Here is a 20,684-nt window from a genome sequence, read left to right on the forward strand (position 1 = left end):
GGTTGCAGCCATCATTGTTGTTTGGCGAGCCCGGGCTGGGGATTCGAACCCGCCACCTTAGGTGCATGTGGCTGGTGCCTTAGCCGCTTGAGCCACAGGCACCGAGCCAGTTCTGAGCATTTTCAAATATTTCTACCTTCCTTCATTTCCCTTAAATTAAATCACACACTCCTTACCGCCATCTGGAGCTAGTATGTGCCATGCCGCTTACTGAGTATTGTCTTTACATTGTCACCTGCAGATTTATAAATGTCCCCCAACTTGTACCTTGCCTGGTACTTGTTATGCTTGTATTTCTGCTCAGAGATTAATCACGTCCCCTATTTGTGAACATAATCCTTCTTGGTTCACAGATCTTGTTGGTGGAATCTGAACATCTTCAAAAAGAGTATTGGATCCTTAAGAGTGTTTTATTCCCACTGGCAATGTGGACAATGTTAGGTAATTGCTCCAAAAAAGCCCCTTCCCCAGAAGGCCCCTTCCTGCCCTTAAAGTTATAGCTCCTTTCTAAGCACAGGGAGTTGCCCCCTGAACAACAGGGAGTGGCTTGCTTACCTCATCTCCTTGTGCCAACTACCCGCTGCCCCCCAGAGCAGTAACTCCTTATTGGCTATCCCACCATCCCCTCACCATTCTAAGATTTCCCTATCTAAGGGTACACTTCTCTTTTCTCTCTCTCTCTTCTCCTCTGCACTCTCTCCTCTATCCTCCTCACTCTCCTCTTTTCTCTCCTCTTTTCTCTCCCCCTTGGTGCTGCTCTGCAGCCTCCTTCCCCCACCAATAAAGACCTTTCGTACAAGCCTTGGTGGTCTGAGAGATCTCTGCCAGTCGAGTGCCACCCTTTCAGACAATGCCATTTTTATGTGTGTGCCAAGATGTTTACCTGGGTTTATTTCAGACTCTTCTTAATAGTACTGCTTTCTGTGTTCCTAATGTTCTCAATAGTTTTGGTTTCTTATCCTGGGCAGTAAATGCTGTTCATTTATTCATTCAATAAACTTCAGCACTCTGCTGATTTCTCATTATTGATGCATAATATTCAAGGAAACATCAAGAATATAATGTGGTTAGATCACACCTCCTCATCTTCTCATGCTTACATCTTTTTCTAGAGATCTCATTTGGTATACTACCTTTGCCATGAAAAATTTGAACACCCCATTTTTGTGGTCTTCTTATTTTTGAGGCAAGATTGTTCAAAAGGTCCTTTTGTGCTGCCTCAGGGAGTGGCAATCAAAATAACTAGAAAGCTGCAACAGGGGAAGCTCTGGACTGGAGGGGATTCCTTGGTTTCCCTGGCATTAGCTGTCAACTCACCTAATTTAGCAACCTGACTTTACTTAGCCTTTTGATTTTAGCAGTTGGTATATTCAGAGGCCCTAGCATGATGAACCCATATAAAAGCTGTGTTTAAAAAAAACTTTCTTATAGTTGTGTGAACACTAATCAATTTTTAAAAAACTATTTGGACATAGGTGAAATCAGGTCTATGCGGGCTTAGATATTTTTACCGTTTCTAAATTTAAAAGTGGCTTACATTCTTTGTAGTTACTTTTGCCATAGATACCACTTACCAAAGTGGCAGATGATTGCATTAAAAAATAACAGTACGGACCATGAATTAATGGGATTCTGTGTTTATGTCTGTCCTCTGCCGGGTAAAGCAACTTCCACTTAGACTTTGGCAATAGCCTGAGGAATAGAAGGCTGTTTTCTCAACCCAGCCCTAGCTGCTTGCTTTCCCCTCCCAAGCATAACAACCAATAATGTTTCTGACATAGGCCAAGTGTCCCCTAAAGGACAAAACCACCACTGATTGAGAACCGTTCCTTTAACCCTTTTGACACCTATTTGTTTTTGCTTATTGCTCTGCCCCCAGCTGGCAGTCTGTAAACCTGGGCCAGCCTTGGGCAGTGTCTCTGACCCTGCAGATTGTCAACTGCACACACCTCAGCACTGTCCTGCCTGTGGATGGGCCTTAAGGGAGGGGAGGTGATGGAGAGGCTGCAACAGGCCTGCTGTTTTTAATAGTGCTGACTCCGTTGTCTGCCTTGTCTGGAGAGAAAAGGGAAAGGAAGGCGAAGAGGAGGAATCTGGAGTGAAAAGGCGGCAGGCGATGTGTTCCTTTTTGGTCTGTCCTTTTGGAGGTGTTCTTTCCGTTCTTTCTTCTAAAATGAGAATTAGGATGTAGTAGTAGGCTTCTCATTAAGTGAAGTTTTTCCAAGGTGAACAACTTTCCATCATAGATTATATTCTTCCTCCTTTTAAAAATTCTTTTCTTTCTGCTTATAAAAAGATCCTTGACTGTCATATGTCCTCTCCCCTTTGTAACATTTTTGGTTTGCAAAATAAAGAATTGGTGTCTTAGGTCAGTTGCTCAACTCTGTGAGATAAAAATGTGTTAGTTTGTGAAATGTTAAGTCCAGGAATCGCTGCTCCAGGGACAGCCCCAGAGGAGATTGAGGGTACAATGGGACAGGAGACAGTCTGAAGCCTAGTGTGAATGGGGCTCTGGAATGCAAACCGTACGGAGGCCCGTGGACACTCCCCTTTCCTCTTACCTTTCCCCTCAGGAGCTCTTACTTTAGTGAGAAGCAGGTTGAGACTCAAGGCCAGGGTTAGATTCGTCACTCTTATGTAATACAACATTTATTGGTCAGACCCTTTTATGAAATTCTTTTTTCCTATGGTAAATTATCAGGGTAACCCAAGGAATTCTAAATTCAATAGCAAGAGAACAATTGGGTGAACTAAACATATTTAGTGTGCCAGGGCACCCCAAATGCCAGATTTTCCTGTATGTAACACACTCTTAGAAACGTTCTGACAGCTTTTAAAGCTTCATTCTGAATGTATGTGCTTGCATTAAGTTCTCTGTCTACAATGACTTTAAGGCTGACTGGAGCCTCCTTTACCAAGAGAAAAGAAAAACCCCAAACAGGAAACACCCAAAATCATTGTTCTCCACAGCAAGAAACTTGTTATTTTTTTATTTTTATTTATTTATTTAGAGACAGAGCCTCAAGCTGTTGCCCTAGGTAGAATGCTGTGTGGTCACAGCTCACAGCAACCTCCAACTCCTGGGCCCAAGCGATTCTCCTGTCTCCGCCTCCCAAATAGCTGGGACTACAGGCACAACGCCTGGCTGTTTTTTGGTTGCAGCTGTCTTTGTTGTTTGGCAGGCCCGGGCTGGATTTGAACCTGCCAGCTCAGGTGTATGTGGCTGGCGCCTTAGCTGCTTGAACCACAGGTGTCGAGCCTTTTTTTTTTTTAAATTAAGTCATTTGTACATAGATCATGAATATATTTATGCCATTATGGGATTCAATGTGTTGATTACTTACATCCTACTAATCAACATAGCCTTCACCTCATTTACCCAATTACGGAGTTAAGACATCTGTGTTCTACACGATAGATCCAACTTGTACTTGCAATATTCTCCATAGGTGTGGTCCCCCTACCAACCCTCCCTCTATCAACTCACCCCCTTCCCTTTCCCTCCCCTTCCCTCCTTCATCCTAGGCTATAGTTCTGTTTTGTTTTTCATATGCAAGTGTGAGTGATTATAAATTAGTTTCACAGTAGTACTGAGTACATTGGATATTTTTTTTCCATTCCTGAGATACTCTACTAAGAAGAATATTTTCTAGCTTGAAAGAGGTAAAGTCTCCATTTTGATGTGCATGGCTTCCTGGGTCAGCATGTATTTCATTTCCAGCGTACTCACTCTTCAGTGTTCACATAAATACATAAATACAGTGCTCTGTTGTACATCTTATTCCCAGTTACAATATTTCATTAAATGGCCTCGCAGTCCTTGGATTATCTCTGCATCTTAAATGTGTTTGACCTATAAAAGTAATTTCTAATTCATACTTGTCATGAGTGGGATAGCGAGTATGGGGGGGAGTCCTAACCTCTGCCTTTAAGCAAATCCTGTAGGTACAATGAGCAATTTCTCACTGAAACCTGAAATCTAATAGCTGATCTAGATGTAAGCATCTCCCACTCCTCATAGCTCTATGCGGCAGCAGTTCATTAGAAACTGTCATAGCTGAGGAAATAGCTTTTTTCCCTCTGTAATTCACATAATCACTTAGACCAGTTCAGATCATGTTTCAGCAAGGAGATTTTGAAGACATTTAATATCTCCATGGGATATGAATGGGGCTGCTTGTCGAAAGTCCTTGCTCTTTGGAAAAACCTGACCCCTCAGTAAGTGGCTTCTTTAGGTTCAATTTGAACACTTTGAATAACAGAGTGGTGCTACATTCCTGGGTGTTGCAATTGTCTTGCTGTTGTTAGCTGTGACCTGTGCTTTCTAAGGCTAATATGATTTCCTAAATGTAAGATACTGGAGTAAAATTTGATACAGTGCCAGGCACGGCCTCAGTTGCAATTAAGCAGTTCAGTAACAAAGTTAATTGAAATTGCCCAATAATATATGCCCTCACAGAGCAAGTTGGAAAATTTCCCTCCTCTTTTGCAAAAGGACATTGTGACCAAAAAGTAATTATCACACCAATTGGTCTGTTAAAACTGCTCAAGAGATTCATGGATTGACCTGAAGAAAAGGACTGGAAATACTTCTTTTTCAACCATGTGTGTTTACTTTTTGTGGGGAAAGGGGAGGCATTTCGACCTGGTATTGTAGTAAAAATCCCTTTTAGGAAGGTATCCTTACCTGAAGCGTTATTTAGATTTCAGAGTCCTTGAGAATACCTCCAAGTGCTGGGCAGGGGGCTGAGGGCATGGGGTTTCCTTTTGAGCTTTCAGTTTGTTCTGAGAGGAGAGCTCGTCTGTTGTGCTGGGAAGTCAGGACACAAGGTGGCACAGTGGAACCTTGTTCTCTGTGTTGCGTGAGGCAGCTCTGAGCAGAGCAGAGGCTGGCAGCTCACTGGTAAATCAAGGGGCAGACCACAGATCAAAAGCTGTTAAATAGTCACTGCAGCAGTGATGGTGAAGAAAAGAAAGGCCACACAGCCCTCTCCCTTGCTTTGGTAGCTCTTCCTGCAGCCCTCAAGGTGGAAACTCACCTCTCGCTCTGCACATCCATTCATTCAGAAGGTGCCAGATATTCACTGAACCGGGCCCAGACCCGGTTCTGAGGATAGACCGATAGGGTCTCTGAAATAGAGACAGTAAACAGTAACAACAAACAATACAAATAATAGCTAAGTAAACACAGAGGTAATTCTAGAGAGAGATCAGCTCTCTGAAAACCAAAGAACTGGGCTGTGTGAATGAAGTGTGTCCAAAAAAGGTCATCCCAATCTGCTGATGGGCTGGATCCTTTGATGGCTTCCTTGAAGAAGTGACCTTTGAGGAGGGTCACGGGTGACAAGGATAAGCCACCCACATATAGGTCTGCCTAGCTGGATTCAGCAGAGGGAGAGCAGGGGAAGTCAGGCGTGCTCGGGGAAAGGAGGGCTTGGCGAGGGCACTGAAAACAGAGCTTGTGTTTCATTGCAACTGCGCTGGGAAGCCATAGGGACATGTGGCCAGGAGACCATATAATCTGATTTCTGTTGTAAAAAGTTGTCTTTGGCCTCTATGTGGATAGCAGACTAATGGGGAAAAAGAATAAAGCAAAGAGACCAGCTTTCAAGCTCTCCTGATCCTCTAGGCAAAAAAAGCGTTAGCAATCAAGATGGACTTGGTGGGTTTGGGAGTTTGGGAGACACATGTGGCAGCAGAGAAAGAAGCCTCAAGAAGGACCCTGGGTTCTGTTTAACGTCCTGTAAGGAAGTATACAAGTCAGGACATTCTCCTGGATCTCGCTCTTGGTCCTATACCTGACCCACATTGCTGAAAATAAGCATGTTGATCAGGATAAGAATCAAGCTAAAGCCAGAAATATAGAAGAGAAGGGTCCTGGCATGTATTTTTTTTAACCTAGAAGCTTCTCAGCACCAATTACAGTGATGGTTTCCCTTCAGGGCTGGTGACCTTAAAATAAGGGCCTCCAGAGCATCCTGTTTTTCCAACCCAGAAAAAAATCCTTGTCAATTTTTTCTCTCAGGAGGCTGTTTTCAGTTGTTGGTTCATATCCCCTAAACGCCCCCCCCCCCATAAATTGTATGTGGTTAAAAGTCAAACTTTGTAATTTGCAAAAACTGCTGTGGACCTTCCAGGCCACTATAGTCTCACCAATCCCAGAAAAACTTCTATAATGAACTGTTGACCAAAGGGATGGAGAACAGAGCCAACCCTAATGAGCATTTGCATAAAAAAGAAACTCAAGGCTCGGCGCCTATAGCTCAACCGGCTAAGGCGCCAGCCACGTACACCTAAGGTGGCGGGTTCGAATCCCCAGCCCGGACCCGCCAAACAACAATGACGGCTGCAACCAAAAAATAGCCGGGCGTTGTGGCGGACGCCTGTGGTCCCAGCTACTTGGGAGGCGGAGGCAGGAGACTCGCTTGAGCCCAGGAGTTGGAGGTTGCTGCGAGCTGTAATGCCACGGCACTCTACCCAGGGGAAAAGCTTGAGGCTCTGTCCCAAAAAAAAAAAAAAAGAAAGAAACTCAATTTTGAAATATAGATAATAAAAATCAAGCTCTTAGTCTGGCAGTTAAGGTGTCTTCCTTGGAGGTAGAAACATTTTTAGATTGATACAAGACCCTACCCCTGAACACCATAATTTACAAATATTTTTGACATATATAGAGTTAGAGAGATTTCCTAGAAACATATGAGACAGTGGCCAAATTTTACCCTTAAAAAAATCTTGGTAAGAATATTCCCTGGGTGGCGTGCTTACGGTGCCAGCCACATACACCCGAAGCTGGCAGGTTTGAACCCAGCCCGGGCCAGCTATACAACAATGACAACTGCAACAAAAAAAATAGCCAGGTGCTATGGTGGGCACCTGTAGTCCCAGCTACTTGGGAGGCTGAGGTAAGAGTATCACTTAAGCCTAATAGTTGGAGGTTGCTGTGAGCTGTGATGCCACAGCACTCTACGAAGGGCAACATAGTGAGACTCTGTCTCAAAAAAAAAAAAATTCCTTGTGTAAGAAAGATTGGCCTCCTGGTAGGTCTTGATGAAAAATTAGTGGTCTTTTAAGTTGGTTCTTTTTCTTTCTCATCTGGAGAGAAGATACCCGAATTCATTCACTCCACCTGACTCTCTTTTTTGTCTAACAACAGTTTAAAGAAAAAATTCTTTTACAAGTAGTGTAGGCAAACATTTGCTAACTAGAAAAAGCTTCTAACCACTTTTTGAAACTGTATTTTATAATATAAGGCTTGGTGGACAGCCAACCTGTTAGTTCTGTAGCTTTAAAAACTTGCTTCATTGCCCCAAATGAGAGACTGATCTTTTATATTTTTAGTTTGTATGGACATGAATGGTCAATGATTAAGGTACTGTGACTTGAAATAGAATATTGGGTATTGTTAAGAAATAGGCAGTGCATCTACTCCTATGCCATCTATAGGGAAGAAGCAGTCTTCCTAAATTCATTTCACAGTTAACCTGTCCAGGATACCTCAGCCCATTGGTCTTTATGTTGTCAGTGGTAGGTCCATGTACTCCATGAAGCTGTATGAAAAATTTTCTGTGACTGTGTATGTGTAAACAACTGTAGTTTTAGTCCCTTCTTAGTGAGCTGTAATTCAAAATAGTCTAAATACCTTTTTTTCTTATTTCAGATTAATAAGACATATGTTTAGGTTATATTGTTTTCATTTCTTTTTTTTTTTTTGAGACAGAGCCTCAAGCTGTCCCCCTGGGTAGAGTGCCGTGGTATTACAGCTCACAGCAACCTCCAACTCCTGGGCTCAAGCGAGTCTCCTGCCTCTGCCTCCTAAGTAGCTGGGACCACAGGCGTCCGCCACAACGCCCGGCTATTTTTTGGTTGCAGCCGTCATTGTTGTTTGGCGGGTCCGGGCTGGGGATTCGAACCCGCCACCTTAGGTGTACGTGGCTGGCGCCTTAGCCGGTTGAGCTATAGGCGCCGAGCCTATTGTTTTCAATTCTAAAGTAAAGTTCAAGTTGTAGTTGAGCCCTGCACCCAGAGTTTAAGCACCTTTGAAGGAGACGGTACAGTTTAGTATTTAAAAGCACAGGCTTGGCACTAGACCAAATCTCCATAGCTGCTCTCCCAACCGTGTGACCTTGACCATATTATTTAACCAGCCATGTCTCAGTTTTCTCATCTACAAAATAGAGGTGATATTATTACTTAACTCAGAGAACAGTTATGAAGAATAAATGTGTGAAAGGCAGGTTCTCAGTACTTATTATTTTTGCACCCAGTCCTTACTGTGAAGACCCATTTTTATTGAGAAATAAGAAGAAAGGCCAAGTTGTCAAGCTTCAAGTTATACTTTGCATGTTTTTGAGAGTAACAACAATAGGGTCATCATGTCATTTCAATGACACCTGTGCTGAAGTGAACATTGATTTCTCAGGAATTGCATGGACACAGATCATCCATCTTACCCAGGTCTTTGAGCAGCCCAAGGTATTAATGACTTTGGGTCTCTCCTCACCTGTGCCAGTTCAAGGCTTATGACTTTGAGGTGAAAGTCTCTGTAAACCACCAGCAGTCACCAACTAGCAAGCCATTTGTTTCTCCTAGGGACGTATTTATTAGGCTGTGTGTAATTGAAGCAGACTTCTCCGTAGCTGTAAAACCTGTACAACTATATTCTTAATCTTCTTCAGGAAATGCCAACTGACACAGCATTGGGAACTACTTATTCCAGACATCTGATGTCCAGCCATCCCTCTACATTATGATGGCCACAATATTTCATAGTGACCATTTTTAAGTCCCCAGAGGAAAGAATGTCTTCATCTTTTTGGACACCTTAGGTCTGATGCTCCTGTTCTTGGCAGCTGGTTTCATATTTCCATTGAAAAATTATACTGCTGGGTTGATAATGGTATTTGGCCAGAGGAAGGAGGAGGAAAAAAAAATCAAATGTGTCCAAACGAGGATCATTTTTTTCATTTTGTTTTACGGATTCAATTTTGTGATCTATAGCTTTTGTGAAGTCTTTCAGTGAAAATATACTCTGATTTAAGCTTGGCCTTGAGTTTATGTTGGCGTACTGATTTAGCTTAAAAAAAAAAAACTTAAAATGTTGTCATCATCATTATTCAATCAAGCATCAATCATTGAATGTTGTTCTCACCCTGTGGTTATTTAACTATTGATGCTGGTCTCTGGCCATCCTTCTGTGTCCCGCTGGATCAGATTGCTTTCCTCTGTACTCCTGTGAGTGGCAGTGCTTCCTTTGTCATGGCACTCAGTACTCAACACTCTGAATTGTTACTTTGCTTCTTTCTCTTTTAAAACAGTCTACAAACTCCTTCAGGGAAGGAGCCGCTGTCTGTTTTACATTTATCTTTTCAGTGCTGCTTTGCTGGGCACATGGCAAAGCTCACTATGTCCTATACTTTTTCATAATTCAGGTCTTAGCTCAAAACCTGTCTCTTCAAGAAAGTCTTGCCTGATCACCCAGTATTACGTAGCTGTGCATCCAGGCATATTCCATTAGCCTCCACTTTTTATCACCGATGTTATCACTCCAATTGCTTTTTTTTTTTTTTTGGAGACAGTCTCGCTTTGTCAGCCTGGGTAGAGTGCTGTGTCATCATAGCTCACAGCAACCTCAAACTCTTGGGCTCCAGTGATCTTCTCGACTCAGCCTCCTGAGTAGCTGGGACTACGGGCACCTGCCACAGCTCCTATTTTTAGTAGAGACAGGGTCTTGCTCTTTCTCTGGCTGGTCTTGAACTTCTGAGCTTAAGCAGTTCACTTGCCTTAGTCTCCCAGAGTGCCAGGATTATAGGCATGAGCCATCAGCCCCGGCCTCTCTCCAGTTGCCTGCTAGGTTGTTTACTCTCTGTTTCCCCTTGGAATTCGGGCAGTGCTTTATTTCGTACCAACCCTTGACATAATAGGCTTCTACTACTGCCCTCAGTGGAAAAAGTTAGGGCTGACTGTACCTTCCTTTTCCTGTTTCCTAGACTGTTCTTGACATTATTGGTAAGGAGAGGGCAGTTTAAATTTATTTCAATGGCTTATATATTCTGTATTAAACAAAGAAAACAAAAAACTAGTTGGCAGGAAATGATGCTGATGGCTTTTTTTAGAAGGGTTGCTGGCTGTCAGTGTCATTCAGAGCTGCTGGTGTGCAGTCAAATAATCATCAGTTTGGATGGGTTGGGGTGGCACAGCCTGTTCTCACTGGTCTTCTCTGCCCCCTCCGTGTCTGGGTCTCAGTGATCTCCTGCTGTTTTGACCCATCAACGCGCTGTTCCCTGCAAATAAAAACATTGCCTAGGAAGTGCGTTCTTTTTTTTTTTCATTGTGCAACATTTCTCCTGATAATTATTACTGTTCTGGCGTGTTCTTTAATGCAGTTTCTCTCATAACTTTTTAAAAGACATATCTTTTATATCTTACCATGAAAGAAGGAGAACTAGGCAGTGAGACTTTTCCCTTTCTGTCTGATTCTTCCCATTGTTCTATTTGCAGATATAGTATTTTATATTTCCTGCTCTTACTGAAGGTAAAAACTCAGCTAAAGTTCACCTCCCCTTGAGAATTGCTTAGACACTATAGCCACGTGTTGGGACAGGTGACAGTGATGGGCTTCTCAGAGTCTCTGGTCAAGGTTTCAGAGAACTCTCTGAAATTCTGTACAAAATCATGCGCTTCTGTGCAGCATTGTTTGAGAGAGGCTGTAACAGGTTTTTATCACATTTTCAATCAAGGCCATGACCCAGTACTTCAGTAGCATAGACACTTGAGTGGGAATGGCAGTCATTAAGCCAAGGAGAGCTAGAACAAACTCCACTTGTTTTTTAATCTAACCCTGCATGAAGGCCGTTAAGTATGGACCATTGTCCAAGCACATCAACATTTGCTACAGTGTTTAATAATGCTTTGCTATTTGTGACTGTAGCAGTATTATATGTAAAATCTAGAAAACTTTGAAAATACTTAAGAATATAAACCCCTTATGCTAATGTTCAAACAGTATTTTAATCTATTTCCTTTAGTCTTTGGATATCTAATGTAGGTATGTGCATATAGATGTATGTCTACTTTTTAGCAGAGTTTATATGTTCTGTGTATAGTTTTTACCCTGCTTTTTATGCCTTAGATTTTTACCTTTGTTCCTAGTCATTAAGTATTTTTCATTGTACTTATCTTTAATTATTTCATGGTTTTTCATCTTACTGATATAACCACAGTCTGTTTGCTCAGTCCTCTGTTTGTGGAAGTTCAAGTTCAGATTTTTTTTCTTTCTTTCTTTTCTTTTCTTTTATTTATTTATTTATTTATTTATTTTTTGCAGTTTTTTTGGCTGGGTTTGAACCCGCCACCTCTGGTATATGGGGCCAGCACCCTACTCTTTTGAGCCACAGGCGCCACCCCCCCTTTTTTTTAAATACTACAGCATCTTTTAATATCTTTTAATACATCTTTTAATATGACTCTTTGCAAGACAGTCTATTTCCTTAGTATAAAGTCCTAATGATGAGTTTACTGAGTTAAAGTTAGCTGTAATTTTTAGGGTCCCACTGTTTAGGTTATAGATTGATAGGTTTTAGAATAACAGGGAAGGCTAGTGGGGTCTGAGATGAGAATGTGCTCAGGAGTAAATCACCCTTTTCCTCTCTGCAGTCTAAGATTGGACTGCACTCTTATGCACTCTCCCACCCTTATGCACTCTCTCTTACAACCCGTGGTCTCTATGAACTCTTTCTCTCTTCTCTCCCTTCACCCTTCTCTCTCCCTCTCTTCCCCTCCTTGCTCAGTGCTTTCTACCCCCTATCTTCTCTCTTTCCCTCCCCTCTCTTTCAGTTAAAACATAGGTCCCTATGCACACTCCATTTACCTGATTCAGCCCTAGTACAGTTTTGAGGGCAACATCATGACATGTGGATTAGTGATAAGGCATTTGTTAGAAGGCTCAGGAGGAAACCAAAATGTTTCCATTAAAGTGCTCCAATGTATTTATTTATTTTTTTTCCTTGAGACAGAGTCTCTTTATGTTGCCCTCAGTAGAGTGCTATGGTGTCACAGCTCACAGCAACCTCCAACTCTCAGGCTTAAGCGATTCTCTTGCCTCAACCTCCCAAGTAGCTGGGACTACAGATACCTGGTTATTTTTTTGTTGCAGTTTGGCTTGGGCCGGGTTCAAACCCACCACCGTTGGTGTATGGGGCCAGCGCCCTACCCACTGAGCCACAGGAACTGCCCAAAGTGCTCCAATTTAGAGATCAAGTGCAAAGGGGAATGAATATCACAGTGAAGGAAATTTAAACCAATGACATGGTGCATTTTTATTATTTACAGATCCACTTTGTATGTGATAGTGACTTTAGAATTCACTGTTTCAAAGTCCTTTGTACAATTTTTCTGGATTCTTTTAGTTAGAGAGGTTAGTTGGCATTCTCCCTTCCTTTAGCACTGGGTTGGGCAGTGGGGAGCTGAGTCCAGAGAAATCCACTCCTTTTCTCAGGAACTCAGGTTTGGTTAATCTCTACATGGCCGCACCTTGCTTCTGTTTGGTTTTCCTGATTGCCTAGTTCAGCTCCCTACTCCTTCCCTGTTTTTGTTTAGGAAAGCACAAGTCTTAATCCAAACAGAGTGCTTTTAAAAAGACTTATGTATACATTCACTTGAGAAAACACTAAGAAACTCTTGGAGAATGTAGAGGTCAGGAAAGGCTCTGGAGCAGCAGTTCTAACCTGTGGGTTGTGACCAATGAAAATACATCCTGCATATCAGATATTTACATTATTATTCATAACAGTAGCAAAATTACAGTTATGAAGTAGCAACGAAAATAATTTTATAGTTGGGGGTCACCACAACATGAGGAGCTGTATTAAAGGGTCGCAGCATTAGGAAGGTTGAGAACCGCTGCTCTAGAGCAGTATTTTCCTTTTCTTTTTCTTTCTTTCTTTTTCTTTTTTTTAATTGTTGGAGATTCATTGAGGGTACAAGAAATCAGGTTACATTGATTGCGTTTGTTAGGTAAAGTCCCTCTTACAATCATGTCTTGCCCCCAAAAGGTGTGGCACACACCAAGACCCCCCCTTTCCCTCTCTTTGCTCTCCTTTCCCCACCCCTCCCTCCTTCTTTCTCTCTCTTAGAGCAGTGTTTTTCAACCTTCTGTATCTCACGCCACACTTGAACCTATAGCTAAACTTTCATGGCACACTTAAATTACGTTGATCCCAAAAAAAGAGTTAAGAAAAGAATATGCTGTCTGTGCTTTGACCTTCTTTGAAAATAATTGACAATCTTCAAATATTCAAAAATTTTCATGGCACACCTAAGATGCTCTCACAGCACACTGGTATGCCTGGGTATACCAGTTGAAAATCACTTATCTAAAGTTCAATAAAATGTTCTTAAATTTGCAGGCATTAACCTTATTTTAAAAGTCAGTATAGAATTCTGTTTATTATAGTATCTATGTATATGTATTGTGTATTTATAAATAAATAAAGCTTTTCTTGTTGTAAATATGCTGAAATTGGTCATAAAGCTACCCATGATCTCATGAGTCAAAGAAAATACTGTTTAGTTGTATAACCTTATGTTCTTTGTTTCCAAATGCATACATGTTCTGTTGTATCTTCACTTCTTTAATTTATATCATTCATGTAGCACCATTGTAAAATTTCACCAAATACGTAACATTGTGCCATTTAGTTATAGTTCATGGCCTTGATGTTTAAAGGAAAACAGATTTCTTCTACTCACATTAATTGGTCAGGTCCCAGTCACCAGCAGAGAATTTACCATTTGTTTTTAGCCAAGCAGACACCTTTTAAAATTTAGGTCCCAAGCTTTTCTCACTTCTGTAGATCACACTTAGACCATACTTTGAACATATGTTTCCCCATAAAAGTTTTCTGGGTTCCTTAGAAGTTAACATTTGCTGCCTTCCAGGCCCAGTGAGCAGACGGTGCCAACAATGAACTCTTTCTTTTTCTTCTGCCTTTTCTGGACACTTCCCTTTCTTACATTGAATGGACCAGATGAGCCCATTAAGACAAGTGCGATTTCTACTCAGATGTCTCACATGTAAGATACATGACATGACTTGGAGAATATAGACTTTCTCTGCTGCCACAGGGTATACAAACTGTTCGCTTGCCAAAGGAGAGCCACTGACGCCTTGAAGTGTGGGGAGATGCTCCTTCTTGTAGCCCTGTTAGTAGGGATACCTGCCCTTAGCTGGCTTGACAAGACCTATACCCCATGATTTCCTAGGTCTTGGAGAATTCTGCTGTTTCAAGCCGTGACCTTTGGAGTGTTTTCTGTCAGGTCTCCCAACTGCTTTCAATCCACCTGATTTTGGCTAAGATAAATTATAAATTGTAATAAGATTTATTCCAGCATTCATATTTATTAGATTTTAAGATTTAATGACCAGATGGGCCTAAAACAAATCTTTGATTTCTTTTTTTTTTCAAAAGGCAGTCAAGTGGAGTCTCTTGAATTTGACTATTTAAATATTAATTTGTGGTCATAATCCATTATTGGCTCCTGTAAAAGGTGTGGCTTTTTAAAAATAAAGGTTTTCAGCAACTTAGCTAGCCAAGAGGAACAAATGCCTCTTTAGGTTAATATATATATAATATATATATATTAACCATATATATATATTAACCTATATATATATAGGAAAATATATATATATTTTCTTATTTGTTGTAATATATAGTTAATTGTGTCAGTTGAGGTGGGATCTTTTGGAATGTTCCAGGGGCTATTTTACTTAAGGGAAACAGACCTTAATTGGTTACTGCTATATCCTCTACACAGGTTGGTTTTGTGCAGTTAACAATGGAAGGGCCATTAATTAATGTTTATTGTTAAATTAACATTTTATTGCCTCAGTGAAACGTAAATATGGCATTCTCAGAATTCTAAGTAAAGCAGAAGTCTCTTTAACCGAGTTCCTGTGATTCCCCACTCCTCCTTGCCCCGCCAGAACTATCCATTATCAGTTTGGTGTGGACATTCATGGCAAGCAAAAGCCAGAGGTGTGTTTAACACCTGTCACCCGCCCTACCTTCCGTTCTGCGGTGAGCTGTTTTTACTCAACACTGTGTTTGGGAGCCTGTCCATGTTGTTACACATAGAGATAGCACATTCTTTTTGACTTCTGTGGCCTGCTTTATAGGTTGGCTATCCTAAAGTTTTTTGAACCTCTCCTTGTTTCCAGTTTTCCTTTATAGTAACAGAGTTGCAGTGAATGTATCTTTGAACATGTGTGCAAGTGTTTCTTTATAATAAGTAGACAGTGAAAAAGTGCCCTTTGGTTTATATGTGAAGATCTTAAGAGACAGTGAACTTAAGATCAGTCAGAATCACGTAAATGGTTAGCAGAGTGTGGATTGAAACCAATTTTCCTGATTCTACCTACCTCACCTGGGGATTCTTTACAAGCTTTTGTAGGAGGTCACTGGAATTGTGGGTAGAGACAAGGGCAGTAAAAGATAACTATGGTGAAAACTTGCTTATTCCAATTAATTAAGGTCAGTCTGACTTAGGGGAAAATATGAATTTAAAGATGTATTATAATTTTGGATACCATTATAAGAGGGACTTTACCTAACAAATGTAATCAGTGTAACCTGGTTCAAAAAACTGAAAAAAAAAAAAAAAGAAAGAAAGAAGAAAGAAAGAAAGAAAAATCTATTAGGATTAATTTATGGTCAAACATAGGGTCTATCCTGGAAAATGTCCCAGGGGCACTGAGAAGAATGTGTTTGCTGTTTCTGTTTGGAAGAGTGGTCTGTATGTGTCTGTCAGAACTAGTTGGTTTGTTGTATTATGTAAGTCCTTTATTTTCTCCCTTATCTATCCATTACTGAAAGTGAGATATTGAACTCTCAACAATTACTGTAGAAATGTATTTCTCTGTTCAATTATATAATTCTTTCCTTAGTTAAAAAAAAAAAAGAAAAAGAAGATTAGACACTCATACATAGCCAATAGAATGGGTTAGATGAAAATGTCATACAATACTGCAGTTTACTGAGGATAGATTAATCAGTTTTCATCTACTTCTTTTGGGAGTGTAATGGGCAAAACTGTACTGAAGACTCCCTTTTGGGGGGTGAAGGAATGGGATATATTATTGTTTACAAAACAAATAATAAACATATTCTTTCTTTAAAATTAACACTTTTAATTATACAGCCCCTGAAGATGTCATGGATATACAAAAAAAAAAAGATTCTGAATTACATGTTTAACTTTTTGACACAAGTGGACAGAATCAGTTACATTCTTTGGGGATCATTTGTTGTAATAATAATAATAAAAAAAGATGTCTTATAATTTTGAAATTATGCAGTGATCCACACTAACATAACTGGTAAAATTCCTTAAAGGAATCATATTAATGAACCAAGAAAAAGCACTTAATAATTATTTTTAAGAATAAAGACATATCAAAATTGTTAACATAGTTTTTCTTCTAGGTAAAATATTTCTCTTACAATCTTTCTTTTGTAAGAAGATGTTTCATTCTTGTAACGTGCTTAGCAAATGATTTTTCCCTAGTTAGAGCAAGATAGCCGTAAGCACTTTCTTTTTGAATGACATAAGTCAGCTGAGGAGCATGAAAAGGGTGGGCTTTCACTTGGAGTAACTGTTACCTGGGCCAAGTATGAGGCTTTTAAACATTTTCTCTTTTTTGTTACTTAATAATCTTGAGAAGTGAATCGTCTTATTTCCACTTCCAATTGGATTGACTGAGACAGAGCTGTACAGCTCCTCGCTTGTCTGGGTTTACCTGGCTTGAAAAAGAAATGCTGTATTACATTAGTTTCCTTAAATAATGGTCCTCAGACCCCTACATCAGAATTTCCTAGTATATTTGTTAATACTTCAGATTCCCAGGCCTCTGAGGGTGAGGCCTGGGATTCTGCAGTTTGGTGGGGGTGGGGTTTGCAGGGGGGTTTTTTGTTTTGTTTTGTTTTGCGGGGCTGGATTTGAATCCGCCACTTCCGGCATATGGGGCCGGCACCCTACTCCTTTGAGCCACAGGTGCCACCCCGGATTCTGCATCTTTAACAAGCTGCCAACTACCCCTTACAGACTCTGAAGATCCTGAGCCACTCTGCCAGATTATGGTGACCTCATTTTGGTGACATGAGGAGCCTTGCCAGAGTGTCCCCCATATCCCACCACACCTCCCTTTGAGCACAAGGAACTCTCATTGTGCTGCCCCTACAGTGGGCACCACAGCCATGCTCACCTGGGTGGCTTCCCGCTCACCCACTGACTTCCCTTACCTCCTGGCTCATGGTTTAATAAGTCACTTCTAAAAAGTTGGAGTCATCATGCTATAGAGGAATCGCTTTCCAAAACAGTTTGAAATCTCACAGTGTGAAATCACCAGATCCCAAGCACATCTTTTGCACTTCATACAGATGGAATCTGCACTTTGCTTTCTAACCCCTGCTCAAACAAAAGATAAAAAGAGACAGCAGCTTGCAGGAATGATTACTTTTGGAACACCAATATGTGCTTTATTTTCCTTTCTCGCCTCCCTTTCCCACACTCCCTTGGTGGTAGATTTCCCATAAGTCTGCCCCTAATTGCTGCTGCCTTTCTTAGAAGTGAGGAGATAGCCATTCCTTCCAGCTCCAGCCTCCCACCGAGGATAGGGTTTGGGAAGAAGCCAGCTAGAGTTAGTGACCACCTTTGCCTTTCTTTTTCTCCATTATTATCTTTTTTTCTTTCTGAGCTCTGGAAAAATTTTCATTTCCACTCCCAAACAACATGCTCTCTCTAGCCTGAGCTCTAATCCTTCCCAGCAAGCCGAATAGGAGGTGGCCTGGATGACTGGCTGGCATGGAGCCAGGCATGAACTGATCCAGAGGGGATCCTTAGACCAACTCGGATTTGTGTTCACACATTGCTGTTCTGTGCTGGCAGAAGAGCATCCGTTTTTGTTTTGGTGTTGAGCTCGTCCAAATAAAGAAGGCATTTCCTCTGCCTTTTGGCAGAGGGGAAAAAAAAGGAAAGAAAAGACAAAAAAAGGAAAAAAATTTAATTTTAACCATGTACTCCTTTGAAACTAAATATATATCCCTTCCTCTGTCCTGATTGGTCCACTTCAATTGACAAGTGGATCGTGTGGAAAGGAAATATTCTGGACTTAATTGTAAGTTAAGTCTCTCTTAATCCAGAAGAGCATTTGAGATTCTGTCCAAGTGTTCAATTTCCCAGGCCGCTGAGGTCTGTGAATTTCTCTTCCCAGCCTCCAGGCTGCTGCAGCACTAGTCAGCATAGCTAATGCAGATAGATCTCCTGCCTCTCGCTCTCCTCCTCCCTCTGCTTTGATTCGATATGAACAGCCTGGTAACTCCGATGCTAGGGAGAAATCTGACATAACTCTGCAGATGGCTAGGTTGCCATGGAACACCTGGGGATTGTTCTTTAAAGAAAAGGTAATGTTTATATGCTAATGATTTTCCCCCTCCCCTCCTTGTTGCATTTTTTCCAGGGCTGCCAGTCCCCAAGAAGAGCCCAAAGTCGGTAAGGACTTGTCAGTTACTTGGTGCTTGTTGGGGTTGGGGTTGGGGACTGGGGGGCGCTGGGAGGGTATCTGTCTGGCTTTCCTTCACTAAATGTGTTTTAGAATGGATGCGGGAGACAGGAGCGGGGCTCATTTTCTTAAGTTCTGGGGCTCCGTTTAGTAGAGAAGGTATTTGGGTTTGTCTTTAAATGTGTAGTGATTTGTGGGCAGGCTGCAGGAGCCAGGATAAAGAATGCATGTTTGGAATCTTCTCTATACAAACGCATCGCAACTCTCCTTCCAGTGGACGAGTTTCTTAGCTGTTTTAACTTGATAAAAATGCCATTGTTTCCTCTGGGAAGAGGGGGGAAAACCAGCTCCACCTGCTCTGTGAGTGAGGAGCATCGCTCTCAACTGGTGTTCAGCCGTTCACATGGCTACCCATTCTCTCCCTCAGCCTTCTTATGCACCGGAGGAGGATGAATCATTTACAAAATAAAAAGCCTGTAGGTTTAGGGAAGAATTGCTCTGCCCTGCTTGGTATATGTGATCATGCTCAGATTCAACAATGTTCATTGCTCCAGCACCGAGAATAAGACATTTCCTTGCTGTGGAAATGTCCTTTGTTGTTTGCGAGCTTTAGCAGCATTGTGCTGCAGGTATAGGATGCTTTAAAAAAAAATCAATGTTTTGCTGTCCTTTCTAATCTGGTTTCCCTGAAGATGCATTACCTAGTTGACATGTTAGCTAATAGCTTAGAGGCCATAGTGGTTTGCTTGGTGTGGTATGGGTTTTTGCTCCCCGGACAGTAATGACAAATTAAAATGCTACTTAAAAAAACTCAAAATCTGGAACTCCAGTGCCTGTGAAATTGATCTGGGTGGAAGGGGCTTCCCAATTCATTAACAATTAGGATAACAAGGGATGCTTCCATGTGGCTTAGAAGATTTGAGGGGAGGGAAAATTTACAGTTTTTTTGCTATCCGGGAAAGCAGAACCTTTAAAACTTTGCAGCTTACAGTGCTGCAGCTGAATTCTTTCCACCTGTCTCCAAGCCTGGCAGCACCAGGCAGAAGTTTATTAAGGAGATAAGAGTGAGCTTCCTGCATTCATAAACCCTACTTCTAAGTTCTCCAAAGAGAAAAACCTGCAATAATTGATGTGATTCAGATGGCATCGCGCCGTGCTGACTGGAACATTGACTTCGGGGCTGCTTCCCTTGTCAGTTTGTGTTAATGTCTAGAAAAGTGCTGGTTGGTACCCACATCGGAACCTCAGAGATGCCAGAGTGTGGGTGTGTGCGCATGTGTGCCTCCCTGTTTCTGGGTCATTCAGCCTTCAGAGAAATGGGAGTAAATCTGGAAGATGTGTCTCATAAGCTTGAGTTAGCATGAGCCACCTTTTTATCTCATCCCAGCCAGGCTATGTTGTACACGGGCTTATTTCACACACCCCGTATGGAGTGGAGCCCTGACAAGGAGCTTGCTGGGGAGACATCACATTTCCGCACAGGTAGCGGCATGAAATCAGGTAGCAAGGCGTTCTTTTCTGCTTTGCCTCCCATTTAAACTTCATGTGCAAAAAGATTTTTGCAATTCATTTGCATTTCTTCTTCCCCAAAGAGTTTTGGAATTACCTGGAGAACTCAGAGGGTACCACACAGGTATCGAGCCAGCATTCACTGAGTCTGTTAAGAGAATTCCCTTTGACAGTTAATTTTTGTAGAAGCCATGTCATTAGCAAGCAGCAAGCCAATTACTTGGGCTGCCTTCCTAAGAAAAAAAGCTCTCAACTGCTTTGCCCACAGTCTGCTGGCTGTTAATTACCACAAGCTAAGAAAGTAGTATGTTGCTGGGTTGGAAAAGAATAAGCTCCCCAGCTTGGGGCTTGTCCTTACCTGATTTCTGTGCCAGGACAGGGATGATGGTTTTCACAGTGTGGCTGGCACACTCTGGCAGCTGCTGTACAGAATTTGGAGGCTCTCAGCCAAGGTCTGCTGTTGGCTGTAAAGCATTGCTCACATCTGTGATCAGTGAGAGCTCTGTACAGGTAGGTTGAAAGCTGTTTCCCTTTCCCAGTTTGAATTTTGATGATGTCCTGCCAGAGAGACAGATGATTATGAGATTTTTTTTTAAGGTGGGGTAGGAGGGAATCCATG

General features: G+C 41.6%; 1 protein-coding gene across 5 annotated transcripts in view; it reads left to right on the forward strand.

The window, feature by feature from the left end:
• The window catches only part of MAGI1 (membrane associated guanylate kinase, WW and PDZ domain containing 1), a 682,664-nt gene that overhangs the window by 616,751 nt on the left and 45,229 nt on the right, over positions 1-20,684 (forward strand). For all 5 annotated transcript variants that reach the window (XM_023510627.1, XM_023510629.1, XM_023510631.1 and 2 more), the window contains one exon: positions 18,515-18,546. In XM_023510627.1, coding sequence (XP_023366395.1) covers positions 18,515-18,546 — 32 coding nt within the window. The remainder of the gene's footprint in view (positions 1-18,514; positions 18,547-20,684) is intronic.

Source organism: Otolemur garnettii, unplaced genomic scaffold, assembly GCF_000181295.1.
Source record: "Otolemur garnettii isolate 467f Iridium unplaced genomic scaffold, OtoGar3 scaffold00015, whole genome shotgun sequence".
Classification (NCBI taxonomy): domain Eukaryota; kingdom Metazoa; phylum Chordata; class Mammalia; order Primates; family Galagidae; genus Otolemur; species Otolemur garnettii.